We start from the raw sequence: 14,644 nt of genomic DNA, 5'->3' as shown, positions 1-14,644 counted from the left end.
CACCTCAATGCAAAAAATGGTGAGGCATGGACTAGGCCGTAGAGTACTATAATAGAATGGGGTAGACAAGGCATTATGTAAGATGTAATATGTGTTTTCCCTCACAAGTGAATCTCGTTTCTATTTCTTGGGTGGAACCTAAGCTTACATGTTGCAAAACCATTGACTCACATGTACTTATGACTAAACTCCCAAGGGGCAACATGCCTGGCAACTGGAAATTATTAAGGTAAAAACCGATAATAGCTTAAAGATCAAGGGTCCCCATACTTCCATATGCTATAACTCCGTACTAGTGTGATATGATTTCTATCACTCGCGCATCCCCTTCATCCTTCATCATAATGCATTAGAAAACATATGGGTTCCCTTAATACACATGTGCACTCATACAAAAGCCACAAAGGATATCATAGAAATTACTACTTCCACTTTTTTATATAAGGACACTTCATATTTTTATGTCTAACTTTGACCATTAATTGTACCAACAAAATTGAGTTATGCCACAAAAAGTATACCACTGCATGCACATCCCAAAGAACTTTCTGATGATATATTTTTATGGCATATAACCTATATCTCGTTGACCAAAATTATAAGTCAAAGTTTGACATGAAAAAAAGTGACCTTGTATACAAAAATAGAATGAGTAATTTACATATGTGCAACCAACCTTCATACTATTTCGCCAGTGCCATCAAACAAGTAACTAATCAAACATAGAGGTAAAGATGAAATAAATATTGGGGAAATAATTCCTAACACAATCATGTTTGCTGAAGTATTGAGAGGCTTTGTGATGGAGAAGCCCCAATACAAAGGAAGGAGATTGTCGTGGAGATGACGATGAATGCAATGGAGATGATGGCAATGCCCCTAGAGGAATTCTGACATAGCCGGAGGAGAGGGGGAAGATGCCCCTCCTCCTCCTCCTCCTCCTTTCTCGGTGTTGAAATATGACCCCTGGACTCAATTTTATTGGTTCCCAGAGACCCGTAACTCCCAAAAATCTGAAGAGAATTTGATGGTATCATCTCTTTCATAGAGTCCTTCGTCTAATCTTTCTATTCTATCTAGTTTATCTTCTAGTGTGATAATATTTTTTAGATTTTTTTCTTGCTTAGATTTATTTTCCATTGTGTTGTACCGAGAGTTTTCAAGTTTCAAAAGAATTTTAAAATCTCCCATTCACCCCCTTCTGGTCGATATAGTATTGGTCCTACAGGACCTACCGCCAACACATTGAAGCCTCGCACGTCATTCTTCAAAGTTGTGGAACCTCCTAGGAGCCCACCCATGGCAACCTAGACGCGACACTACGTGTACTAGACGTGCACAAACTGGCAGCCCACACCCTAACACCGACGATGAGTACAGTGGGTGCTACTAGGACAAGAGCGGAAGTTAGACCGACATTTTTATATATTACTTATTAAAGTAGTGGTCCGTCTATCTATGCGCCGAAAGTGTGTCAGAAAATGGATACGTATATCTTCAACTCCATCTTTCTTAGGCTCTTACGTCTCCCATGCGCCAAAAGTGTGTCGGGAAAAGGATATGCATATGTTCAACTCTATCTTTCTTATGATCTTATGCATTCTACGACGCGTGCCCTATCATTCAGAAAAGGCGGTCGAAGGGATTTGACCCACAATTTCCTATTATTCCAAATAATGCAGTCCCTATCTATCTAAATATCTATCTATAGTGTGGCATACATCTTTAGGCACCGATCCTACTTAAATGCCGGGCATGGATGTTGTACTGACAAGAAATTGATATTGCTCTGTGTGATCATCCTATAAAGCACCCCTTTGTTGCCTGCACAAAGAAAGAAGCATTGACCCCTATGATCTAAGAGGACTCACAGAGCAACGAGGCTATCTGGTATGCTTTTCATAGTTATAAAGGGCATTCTTCCATTGAAATTTTCTAGGCGTACTATGCATGACTTGAAATTATGAGTTCTTGTATTTTGTATTTTCAAAAATCATAGCTTGTTTTTCGGTACATGCTCGCACCAAAGAAAGGATTGTTGTTTGTCTTTGTTGGCGAGGTTCCCGAACTTATTTTCTTCCCCTACATACTATATATGTTTGAGCATTTTTTTCTTGGTCTTGCACATCATAGGGTCCTTGATGGTAGATAACCAATTATGTTTGAGAAGTACTCAAAGTAGGTTATTTATTTTATGTTTTCAAGTATACATCAGTGCATTATTGTGTTCTATTTGTTCAGTTTTATTATGTTGGGATGTTGAATGAAAAATAGTCGATTCGAAGAAAAAGGATGACTGAAATTTCATATTTTATATATGACAAGAACTTGAACAATTTTTAGAAATTTCTATTAGATTATAGAAAAATTATCCTCAAATGGCTCAGTTAATCAAAACTTTCCCTCTTGTAAAGTGGAAGATCTTTTTAACTTGATTGACTAAAAGTAGAAGATCCTTTCTTGTTCAATAGAGAAAACGCTCACATGGTCACTAAAGGACTAGAACAAGTAAGACCATGTATTTTACATATAAACTAATCCATCCATGTTATTTCTCTGAAACATACTCTCTTTCTTGCCATTGCTTTTTCCTAGTTAGTTTAGTTTTCACTTTTGGAAAACTAGGAATACTTTGGAATATATATATAACATGTTTGTTCCCACATTTGTGTCTTGGTTGATAACAGATTATTATTTTTGTTCAAAATAAATATTCATTTTTTGTTATAATATTCACACCACTCTAAAAACAAAAGAAACTTCTATTTACATGCTATACATTTGTGGCGGTAGTTGGAAGTCTGAAGTTCACATATAGACTTATGTATCTGCATATATGTATAGTCATCCGAGGCTTAAAATATACGTGTATACACTTATAGTTATTCATCTATATATTTATATAGGAGGCAGTTTGTTTCTTTCCACATAATCGAACATCATATTATTCCAAAGGTCTTAATTGTTTTAATACATACACTTTATTGGTTCTACAGTCATATTGGAGAGCATTTCATCGGTATCAACCAAATGGATGGAAACTCAAGATCTTCATCAAAACGAGCGAAGTTGTTGGTCATGAGGATGGGTCCTCAGATTAAGGTCGCAAAGTCACAACAAAAAACCATATAAATTTATTTGTGTCATCTTAATCTTTTAGGCACCAACAAACATTTATGTGATTTTTTATCATGCAAAATTCTTTAATCTTATCAAGTGTATAATATATTTTTAGATATGCCACGATGTTATTGTTGTTATGTAGTCTTGATTGCAATAATAAAAATTGATATTTAGCATATTATCATAGTTAAATATAATACTACCAATATACTAAACTAGTTAGTGATATTCATCACAGAAGCTCTCCATCAAGCAACAAAATGAACGTCTGGAGATTGAGAACAAAATACTGGCGATAGAGAACCACAAAATGCGGGAGGAGTTGAGGACATACCGATGTGCTGCTTGCTTGAAGATTGAAAATGCCTGCCTAAAAGCTGAGGTTTGCCAAAGTAGATCCAAGACATACAACGATATACTATAACACTTCTATCATGCATTATTTCTAAATCAAGACTAGAAAATATTATTACTAGACATAGAATATTGACAACTAAATAATATATTTCTATCATATTGAATAGCTAAATGCCCAATGGCTAAAACTCTTGCATTGTAATAACACGAAAACATTACAAAAATGTGTGAAAGAAAATCTGCCAACATGACGATAGATACATGGAATTTGAAATATAATGCAAAAGTGTGTGCTATTTACATGTTCAAGTCGAACAAATTGCACCCATGTCAGCATGTAGATGGTTTATGAAGTAGTCTCACTCATTTTAATGTGCATCTAAAGAAATGTTTATATTCCACAAAACGGTTAAATAAGGAAATATATTTTGCTTCCTAGTTGACCCAATAACGTGACCATGTAGCACATTCGACATTTCTTGGCTAGGAGTAAAATTTAAGATCTGGATTAAGCATTAGCCTCCTACCATCACATGGATCAGTAGTATTTCCGAAAATAGCAAAAAATTGTCAACATTTACTAAAAGTAGCACCCTGTGTAACGGGAAAGTGAATTTCAACACCCGATATATCATACACTAAATGCTTTCCCCGCGCGTGGCGGGGGGGGGGGGGGGGGGGGGCAGTGGCAGTATGTTCGCCACTTCTGACTATTGATCACAGAATAAATAAGAAATTTATATTTAGTTGCACCAAATATGCCCAACTGCAAACAATACTAACCAGAATCTTGATAATATAGGATCTAAAAACTACACCAGCATAGATGGAAAATATGATTCTAGAGATATTACTAATTGTGTATGTGTGTGGAGACTACTGTTAAGTGTTTATACAAAATTTAACACATTTACTTTGTGAGAGGTTCATTTTGGTTGGTTATTGCAGTTCGATATACTTAGATGTTGCCTCTGATTGAATAACCGCCCAATCAATAAACATAAAATATTTTGAATATTCGTTATTATTACCACAATATTTACGTAGTTACATGTTTAAAAACTTAGAATTCAGCACATAAGCAATCCATAAATGAAGAAAAATGAGAAACTGAAGCTTGAGAACACAATGTTTTTAGCACAAAACCATCATACCAGTTTAGACTTTTATTATTATATAATTTCTACTTCAAAACTCAACAAACATATAATTCAATGTAAAATGTTTTTAGAGGAGATATATGGAAACATGTAGTCCAATCAAACAATGAAGAGTGAAGACGTTTGTCCGATATAGATTATGAAAGTAAGTATTCAATTAGATAGGTATAAATTAACTTACTATATTTCAAACACGACGAAAACATATTGAGAAATATCCATACCCATAAATTAAGAGCACTACATATAAAATGCTCTTTTATTCCCTTGAAGGAATGAAGTTATGCATTAATTATCAATTGTCCAAAACAAAGATACATCACTTTATAGTTGCTCTAGTATGTTAGTGTTGTCTTCTTGTTTCTAGTATACTACTTACGATTGAAATCCATAACTTTACTATTTTTGAAATAGTTGTCGGCAATAAATTGAGCACACACAAAAAACATAATAAGTACCTTCCTTGGTAAATATTTATTATTAAAGGAAATTCAATATACCTTGTTAGGGATGTGTTTTTTTAACCAGAGGCAAAACCTTGGTCTTGTTTCACTAATTGAGACCAACATATTCTATTTTTTTAAATGAGTAGAAACCAAAGATAGAACATGTTGAGTCATCGACAAGCTAGCATCACCATCATTTATAAAGATGACAATGTAAACAGGATAAATTTGACACACTACTAGGGATATGCATCCATCAATTCTCATCGTCTATTAACGTCATTCAGCCATTGTCATCGATATTGTGTCAATAGGAAAAGTGAAATCCTAGCTTTCCCTAGAACCAGCTTCTTACTATCCTACCCCGTGGAGTTTTTCGGGGAAGTCAAATCAAAGATGCAACTGCCTAATGGTGTAGGTGTACCATAAAAACACTAGCCTAGAGAATCAATATGTGGTTGAATGGTTATGCGGGTGGTTGTACCCCTGGTTCACCAGAGATTAAACCCTAGGTTTAACGTCCAATGTCTCGTTAAAGAAGGAATATTCTTTCGGTGGGAGACGATGTTCTCATAGATAATGAGGCGTCTGTGGTAATTTCGTCAATCTTAAAATTTTGCACTATGGTATTCAGTAGGCCCTTTGTGGTGATGATGTGGGTGATGGTGCGCATGTGTATGTGTGTGCATGTTGTATTTGTGTGCTTTCAGAAACTAGACTATTGCCTACTCAACGGTTGTAGGTGCGGGTGGACACATGTTAGGATGGCCATAGCTCTACACTCAGTCACTCACATTGGTAGCACATGTTGGTTTGGCTTCTCTAGCTACCGCAACATATTGGGTTGGCTGTCACATTTTGATATCAATGGGAAATAAATTGGAGATTTTTTTTGATGGGTGAAGGACACTTTATTGATTAATTGGGAAGTTCAAAGGAATACAAAAAGGGTCATGTGGATAGCCCAGCCACAAGTGGCGACCCTGGTTGAGAGAAACCGAAAATTTAACTAAGCTATGAGCTTCTTTTGTTTCTGTCCCTACCTTCGAAGATGATATCACATGCTTCAAAAAGTTGGAGATAACATCTTGTGTATCTAAGTGGGCTTTGTAAGCCTACTAGTGTGTGCCCCGAACTACAATGTAGGCTTGTTTTGATAATTTTAGCCAAACTAGTCCTTTTGTATCTAGCGCGAGACACATCTCCATTTGCCAACATGCTGCTATATATGGTTTTCTTCAAATTAATTAACATGATCAGTCCAAGCTACATTCAGTTCTTTATTTCCTGCTAAGTGCACTCTATCTAATGGCTTGTTCTATTGGCTACAAAACTTGGCCACGTCTTCAAACTTTCAGGTCCTAATAAAGTGCATAGCATAAATAGCAAATACATATTTCCTACAATCCAAAATATTTGAGATAGAAAAAACGACTGTACAGAATTCATTGGGGTCTATGCACCAAAGCTGATTCATGTTTCAAGAATCAATATATAGTTGCATGTGGCCTGCTTTGTTAATTATTCTTGCCTCGATTTCTTCACATTGCACACCACAATTTTGCAAACATCAAGGCTTTACTTCATGTCGTATTGATCATTCTTGCTAGATGTCTGGTCAAGCTATCAGTCTTACCTTACCTGTATTGTTTTCTGCAGCTTGCACGCTCGTTTCGTAACGCTGCTGCAATTCTAGAAGCTGAAGCACAATTTGAAGTGGAGGTTGGGTTTTCCTCTACAGCACCCCAGATTCCAGCGGATACTAGCGCAACTGGACCACTCCAGCCAGGTGCAGCAGGGAGCCAAGATGAATCACACGAGTAATCAACTGGCAGCAATTTATTTGCTATAGTTACAAAAACCTATAAACATACAGAATAAAAGTTCCAAAGACTCGGTGTGTTAGTCATTTCAATTACAATAAGTGACACTACAAGTCCATTGTGTCTTGTAGTTAAGCACCAAAACCTTTTTATGTGTTACTGGTACTTGAGAAGGTTGTATGTCTTCTCATCTCTATCATTTACATTTGAAACATGGGATATTATATTGTGTTTGCACAGTCTCCTGTCCTATAAATATGTTACTTAATTATTTTAGTTGCGGGGAAATTTGTTATTTATTGGTTGCGATTGCTAAGTTTTAGACATATGTTTGAGCCATGCGCTATTTTTTGAAGTCTTATCCATATACTTGAGAAGATCATGAACCATGCCGCAAAAAATGATGGCGCACAAATGGGCTTGATTAAGAAAGGGGGGAAATCCGTACAGTTCATAGTCTAGAAATCTGTCGAGATACAATGATGCAGACAATCGGAATACACTGGCAACCATGCAAGGCCAAAGAATATATCTCTTCCTTTGTCTAGGAAAAAAATACTGATCCAAGTGTGCAGTGCTCCAAGATTTCTGATGATAGAAACTAGATTTCAGTTAAGTTGTCATATGCCAAATTTTGAAGGAATATGTAACCCGAATTTTACAAATGATGTCTCGACTTGCAGTTCAGATATATGGAGAAGTAGGGGTTTGCAATCTTTGAACAATGAATTCTGTTAATTAACAAGCACTGACAAGTTCGAACAAACACGAGAATGATAAAAAAAAATCACTGGAATGACAGCTATTCCATTCCTAGCTGACAAATACTACCAAAAAGAGTCTCTTGGACATCCTTTGTCAAAGTCAAAAAACTGCTCGATTTTGAGCATCTCTCCAAAAACTTGACGCCCGAAGTACCACCGTTGCTCTGTTTATCCATAATGAGGGAACAAAGACCTTATTAATGGTGGAGAAGGTGATCATGGAAATAGTCAGTTAACACGACATCTATTTCATATCAGGTACTTATAATGGAAATAACTGCTAGTCCGCATTCATGATTCCATGATTCAACAAAAAAAAACTGAAAATCATAGCTAGATGAATTTACCACCTGCTGTGCAGAGCTCACTGTTCTGGTTCAAGAAATCAGTGATTCCATGATTCATGGTTCCTGTAGGGCACAATGCCACCGCCTCTATCCTCAGCAGCTCATTCAGTATTGAATCAATCATGAGTTGAAACCTGCCCGGGGGGAGGCGGGGTTATCTCTTGTAACCATATGTGAAAGATGCACTGTGCAGCGGTTGCTCATCAGGTTGAATCACATTCTCCAGCATTTTGCATTGACAAGACAGCGAAGAGAAACAACTAGATATAGCTAGGATCAGGGGCAAGTGAGTGGCTAGCTGGCAGAAAAGTTGAAGGTGAAGCCCACCATACTGTTTGCAAGTTTTTGGAGAAGCTGAATGTTATTGGTGACTGGTATTTCAGACATCTTTGTGGAATGAAATATGATAAGCTGATAAACTTTTCTCTCCAAATATGCTACATGATAACCACTATTCAAAACTATGGTTATATTTGCTCACTTTTGTTGGTCAACTGATGTGCAAAAAAATCCCGGTTCGACGCTAGGTTTTACTCTGTTCTTGTTAGTCCGGTCTGGTGCAAGAAGAAGGGTTCAGCAGTCAGCACTAGAGGGATTATCATTACCCCCATCCCATTTGGAAAAGCACGGGATCTAAGTGGCCTGATCTCACTGTTGCTTGAATGTGTGGAAACTGCTAGGGAGAGAAACTGGAACTAACTGGAACTGAAACTGAATACATCAACACCCGAAACTGAAGGTACAGATTCAGTCAAGGGACAGTGCACGCCACTGCTAGCAGAGCAGGAATGAATGGCTGGGATAGATGGGCCTGACTTTCCTGCTTGCGTCGTTTAATTACCAAGTTAAATTCGACTGTTCCTGGAGCCACTCACTCTCACTCTTGTGTCCGGTCAAGAAACGGCAGGGTTTTTCTACCCCATGTGTCACTGCTGCTCTTTGACTAAACCACCACTCCTCGTAGAACAGTCTACCCAAATTAATTCCAACTTATATAGCACGTCAAGGAGAAATTCTACAGGGTATCAGTCAGTTCTGATGTGATGTGACACCATGACATGTAATAAATTCATATTATTTTCGAAAATACATGTAATAAATTATGCCTGTGTGCATCATCTATCGATATAAAAGTCTTTTTTTATCATGTAATGAAAGGTACTCTCTCATGCTAGAAAAAGTAATGGCCACGACACCTCCAAAACCAAAGAAAATGTGTGTTCGAGTGAGTTGGTTGGCAAAAAGGAACTTAAATATCTCAGACACATTTCTAAAAATCAGGATCAACATCCAACTATCCGCTTGTCACTCCATATGCAACTTATAAACTAATTGAAGATACGCCAATGGGGCAGTGGCCTATATCGAATTAAACCTTTTTTTACAATGCCATTTTTCTTGAGTCATTTTGTGCAGTGCCATTTTTCAATACATGAAGCTGGCAGTGACATGTACCAAATTAACCCTATAAGTATTTTCGCAAAAATCAAACCTGCAAGTAAATAAAAGAACGGAACAGAAGTACTCCCTCCGTTCCAAATTACTTGTCGTGGTTTTAAACTAAAACCACGACAAGTAATTTGAAACGGAGGGAGTAACAATTTCACACAACCCAATTAAGTCAAACCCAATTTCACACAGCTGACAAAGACCGACACAACACGATTAAGTCAGTAACCTTCTAACCTTTCATCCAGAGCACATGCTCGGGTCTCCAGTCGAAATTGAGCAACACCCCCATGACTTATAAAGTTAAGTTGTTGGTTTCTTGTCTATCATCCCGTGAGCTGAGCTGCATTTTCTGTCTTTCGACTCAAACAGAAATAATAATAGAGAAATAAATGACGAAGAGGAAAAAAAATTAGATTGAATTTTGCAATCCATGTTCTGTTATTTTGTGTGTGTGCGGAATCCATGTTCTAGCTCCAGTAGCAACAGATAAAGGCCATAAAAGAGGTGCAAGCAAACAACATGGCAACTTATCTAATGCCCAGGTGCCTTACAATTTTTTTATGATATCCATTTAGAACTTAGACAGTATAGAAATGATTGTAATTTTCATAAAATGCATAACACAAGCTCGAACAAGTATCAGATTTCCACGATTCAGTATCAAATCAACGATATGAGTTGTAGCCTGCCGGGGAGGAGCCGGGGTGATCTTTACCATACAAAAAGTTATTACCTATATGTGAAAGATGCACTGTGCAGCTGTTGCCCGTCCAGTAAGCCGGTTCCATCAGCAGCAGATCAAGGAGCAGCTAGATATGGCAACTGAGTGACTAGCTGACATAAAAGTTGAAGGTGAAGCCTACCATACGAGTTTTTGGAGAAGCTGAATGTTAATGGTAGCGACTTGTAGTTCAGACATATTTATGGAATGAAAATGGTAATCTGGTAGAACTTTGTCTCCAAATATGCTCCATGTGGATTCAGAAGTCAGTAGTCAGCACTAGAGGGGATTATTAATTTATTATCACCGCATCCCCATTGGACAAAACATGGAATTTTATTGGCCTGACCACATATAGTTGCTTCAATGCGCGGAAGATGCAGTGCCAGGAGCTCAAGGGACTGCGGCGGCTCCTGAGGGGAGTCGTGCTGGCAGCAGCAAGCAAGGATGCCTGGGAAGGAGGAACCGCAGCGTTCGTCGAGGAGGCCAAGGGCAGCTCCAGCTGCTCGGAGTACAACAACACCTGAAACTGAAGGCACAGGTTCAGTGAACGGACGGTGCACGTCACTGCTAGCAAAGCAGCAATGAATGGCTGGGATTGATGGGCCTGACTTTGCTGCTCTCGTTGTTAATTCAGTTTACTTAGAAAGTTGGTGCTAACTACAGTATGAGTCCTTTAAAAAAAACTACTGTATGAGTGTAAAAAAAAAGTACTGCTAAGCGCAGTAAAAACAGAAGTAGGTCATATTGCTCTTCTCGAAGAAAAACGAGACTGCTTTCTCTCGCTGGACGTAGAAAGTCAAAATCCCTTCTAGACTGCCTTAACATTCATTTCTCACTCTTATGTCAAAATTCACCCCCCCCCCCCCCCCCCGGGGGTCAGCAAACGGCATGGTTTTTGACTAAATCACCACTCCTTGTAGAACAGTCTACCCAGTGGCGAAGCCAGGCTATGACTGTGTTGTCAAGCGACTACACATGAATTTGGTACTCGAACACTACCGTGAGTCCGTGACAGGGTACCCCACCACCAAATAAACAGGTTCTGGAAATTAACTAACACATGCCCAGTTGGTATCAGTTTTTCGTGAGACTTGGCTGGCCACATAGCAAAAGGAAGCTACCGACATCATTATTAACTTTCCTAATCGTCTTCCAAAACAACTTGGTAATCGTATCCTCAAGTCCCGTGACTATTCCTTCGACCTCTCTCCTTTTTCACCTTCCTGTGTATAATCCAATCGGGCACTACGCCGTGGGGAGGAGCAGTGAAGCACATCATGCATGGATGCCCATGCTGCTCACCGACCGCCGAGGTCGCCGTTGCCTGGAATCACCACCATGAGCACGGCCTCCTCCGCTGCTCTGGCAGTCTCCGATCGCCGTAGTACTCTACACCTCCGGCGACCGGCGAGTGTATAGGACGAGGCCCTTCCTTTTCTGTTTGTAAGCCTCTGTCTTCTTTCTCTTGAAATTTTCTATTCTCATACGAAATCCAGATCTTGTTTCTTTCAGCAAAACCTTGTTTTGTCATTTGCTAGGTCTTAAGTTTGGTAATTTATCAAAGCGTTGTTACTATAAAAATGTTTAAGATTTTTTATATCAGAAAACATGTTTAAGATAAAATATATATGATAAAAAAAGGCTGCTACAGCAAATATGTATCAAATAAAGTATGATCTTTTTGTGTTCCTGTTTAATTTACCTACAAAATGTTTCAAAGCTTGACAACACAAGATTTGGATCCTGGCACCGCCACTGAGTATACCCAAATTAAGTCCAACTTATATAACACGTCAAGGAGAAATTTCTACAAGGAAAAAGGGCACCAGTTAGCTAGTTCTGATATGAGACTAGATGTAGATGCAAGGAGAAATAAAATAAGATGATAAATTTAAAGGAAGCAAACAGAAGTACGTAGTTCAACGAGTCAAGTCAGACTCAATTCCACATGGCAGCCCAAGACTCACTCCAAAATTAGCAGGGCACCACCAACACATATATATCCAGCAGTGGCCTCAGTGCCTCACACTACTTTGCCATAGTTAATCTGGAAATCTTCCATCCAGAACACCTACCCGGGTGGCTGGGTCTCCAGTCCAAAATAGCTACTGTCACTCATTGCTAATTTTATCCCTCTTCCATTGCGCCACTCGAGCTCTGAGTCTAGGTGGTTCGCGATCAATGGATATCCTCATCTCTGCAATCGTAGGCGACCTCATCAGCAGGTCTGCATCATTCGCGATCAGCAAATACTTCCAGCAGCAGCCTGACATCAACAAGATTGTCCAAAGGCTACAGAGTGTTGTACTGAGAATCGACATCGTCGTCGAGGAGGCCGAGGCGCGGGACATCACCAACCAGGGGATGCTCCGTCAGCTCAAGATGTTGAGGCAAGGGATGTACAGAGGCCACTATGTTCTCGATGCCTTGAGATTCCAAGCAGCCCTCGACGAGGAGAAGGTAAGCCACTCATCATCTGCGCTCTCTAAATCCAGTGCAGCCAAACGGCTCCGTTTCTCTCGGACCGGCAGTGGCAGCAGCAACAGAGAAGCATTGTTGTTTGGCACAAACAGCAACATGCGAGAAGAGCTGCAACAGATGGTTGATACCCTTGAAGACACCTTGGCTGGTATGAAGGAGTTTCTTTTCTTCTTGGAATTGTATCCTCGGATACTTCGCCAACCTTACGGCACATATTTGCTCTTGGACAACTGCATGTTTGGTCGCCAAACTGAACAGGAATGGGTCCTGAATTTCTTGCTCTGTCCCAGTGTTACACCAGACTTGGCTGTACTTCCGATCATCGGTCCAAGAAGGGTAGGAAAGAGCACCCTTGTTGAGTATGTCTGTAGGGATGAGAGTGTGCGTGGTCACTTCTCGATGATCTTGTTCTTTCCAGAAGGTAGTCTCAAGGATGAAGGACTTGTTGACCTGAAAGGAAACAATATTAGTGGTCTAGTCAGACATCAAAATTCTAATTCTCAAAACAGGTTGCTGATTATTGTTGAACTAGCTGAGGATATTAATGAGGGAACATGGAGAAGGTTGAAATCTTCCGCAAGCAGCATGGCACCAGGTGGGAGCAAAATTGTAATCACCAGTCGATCAAATAGAATTGTGAGTCTGGGAACAACAGAAGCACTTCGACTGGACTATCTCCCGCAAGAAGCTTATTGGCATTTTTTCAAGTCGCTTGCATTCGGAAGCACAAACCCAGATGAGCAGCCAAAAATGGCAAAGATGGCCATGGAGATGGCTTTGGAGCAGAGGCAGAGCTTCGCAGGCGCGCGTATCATTGCTGGGATACTGCAAGATAACTTTAATCCTCGATTTTGGCGCACAACTCTTGAACGTACGAGAGCATCTATAAAGATAAATCTCCTTATGCTTGAACAGCACCCAATGCTTCTTTTGCGGGAAGATGAACCGGTGTACAGTCGAAGAACAGACAAGAGCCGCAAACATTTCTTGATTTGCAACTATCATCAGTCAGATTCCACTGAGGATGTCCCTAAGATCAGTGTGCAGGACATTATTTTAGGATGTGATGATACATTACCCTGTGAAGAATTTGAGGCTCTTGCATGGAGGTCTCGCATACCTCCCTACTACAACTACACAATAAGCTTTAAGACACAAGAACCACATCTTACAGTGGGAGGGAAGAAGCGTGCGCATCAGGAGGAAGAACGTTTAATTTGAGTAATGTGTTGTCTGTGGCTCACATCATGTATGCTACAGCCTTGTCTTGCGGATTAGGAAATATTATTATATTGCATTTACTCTTTGGGAGTCCTGCCAAGTTATGTCTCTTAGCAGGGACTAGGCATGGAGTCGTTGTATCCTAGTAATACAAGTGTTTGCATGTCTGTGTTTGGGTAAGTAACTTTCAGAGTCAAGGCAATGTATGCATTCACAGTTAAAAGTAAAGTCCAAGACAAGTTGTATTTATAAAGTTGAGTACTGAAGTCCATATCCTATTGATCTCGATACTATGTGTGCTATGTAAACCTAAGCCTTGTAATAATCCTTGAACGTGGAGAAAAGATATGAGCAAAAGTGCCCCAAACTTGCTACTATGTGTGAGTTTGATCCTTGGACGAAAGCAAACAAGATTCAATTCCTTGTCACAAGTATTTTCCATGACAAATTATTTTCTTGTTTGGTTCAAAGATCAGAAAGATTAGCTGGAACTGGAGTAGGACATTACCTGGAGTGCAGGGCGGTGAGGAGATGACAATATAAAGATAAAAAAATAAGTTGGGTAAGTAACTTTCAGAGTCAAAGCAATGTTTGCATTCACGGTAAAATTAGAGTCCAAGTTATATTTATAAAGTTGAGTATTCAAGTCCATATCCTATTGAACGTGGAGAAAAGATAAGAGGAAAAGTGCCCCAAACTTGTTCTGTTTCGCATGTGTGAGTTTGATCCTTGGGTGAAAGCCAACA

General features: G+C 39.2%; 1 protein-coding gene across 1 annotated transcript; it reads left to right on the top strand.

Annotated features, from left to right (window-relative positions):
- The first annotated feature begins 203 nt into the window (after window positions 1–203).
- LOC125534696 (disease resistance protein RGA2-like) lies at window positions 204–14,078 on the top strand. The gene is made up of 5 exons (XM_048697847.1): window positions 204–229; window positions 2,997–3,102; window positions 3,362–3,505; window positions 6,746–6,875; window positions 12,406–14,078. Exons 1-5 carry the CDS (start codon window positions 204–206, stop codon window positions 13,896–13,898), a joined length of 1,899 nt encoding a protein of 632 aa, XP_048553804.1. The 3' UTR covers window positions 13,899–14,078.
- The last annotated feature ends 566 nt before the right edge of the window (window positions 14,079–14,644 follow it).

This window comes from Triticum urartu, chromosome 2 (assembly GCF_003073215.2).
Source record: "Triticum urartu cultivar G1812 chromosome 2, Tu2.1, whole genome shotgun sequence".
Taxonomy (NCBI): domain Eukaryota; kingdom Viridiplantae; phylum Streptophyta; class Magnoliopsida; order Poales; family Poaceae; genus Triticum; species Triticum urartu.
This window is presented reverse-complemented; position numbering and strand designations above follow the sequence as displayed.

Excerpts from the sequence above, each read along its gene's own strand:
- LOC125534696 (XM_048697847.1), top strand. The coding sequence starts at position 204 with ATGCCTGGCAACTGGAAATTATTAAG. Across the intron at positions 3,103-3,361 it reads GGATGGGTCCTCAGATTAAG|AAGCTCTCCATCAAGCAACA; the intron begins GTCGCAAAGTCA and ends TATTCATCACAG. Across the intron at positions 3,506-6,745 it reads ATGCCTGCCTAAAAGCTGAG|CTTGCACGCTCGTTTCGTAA; the intron begins GTTTGCCAAAGT and ends TGTTTTCTGCAG.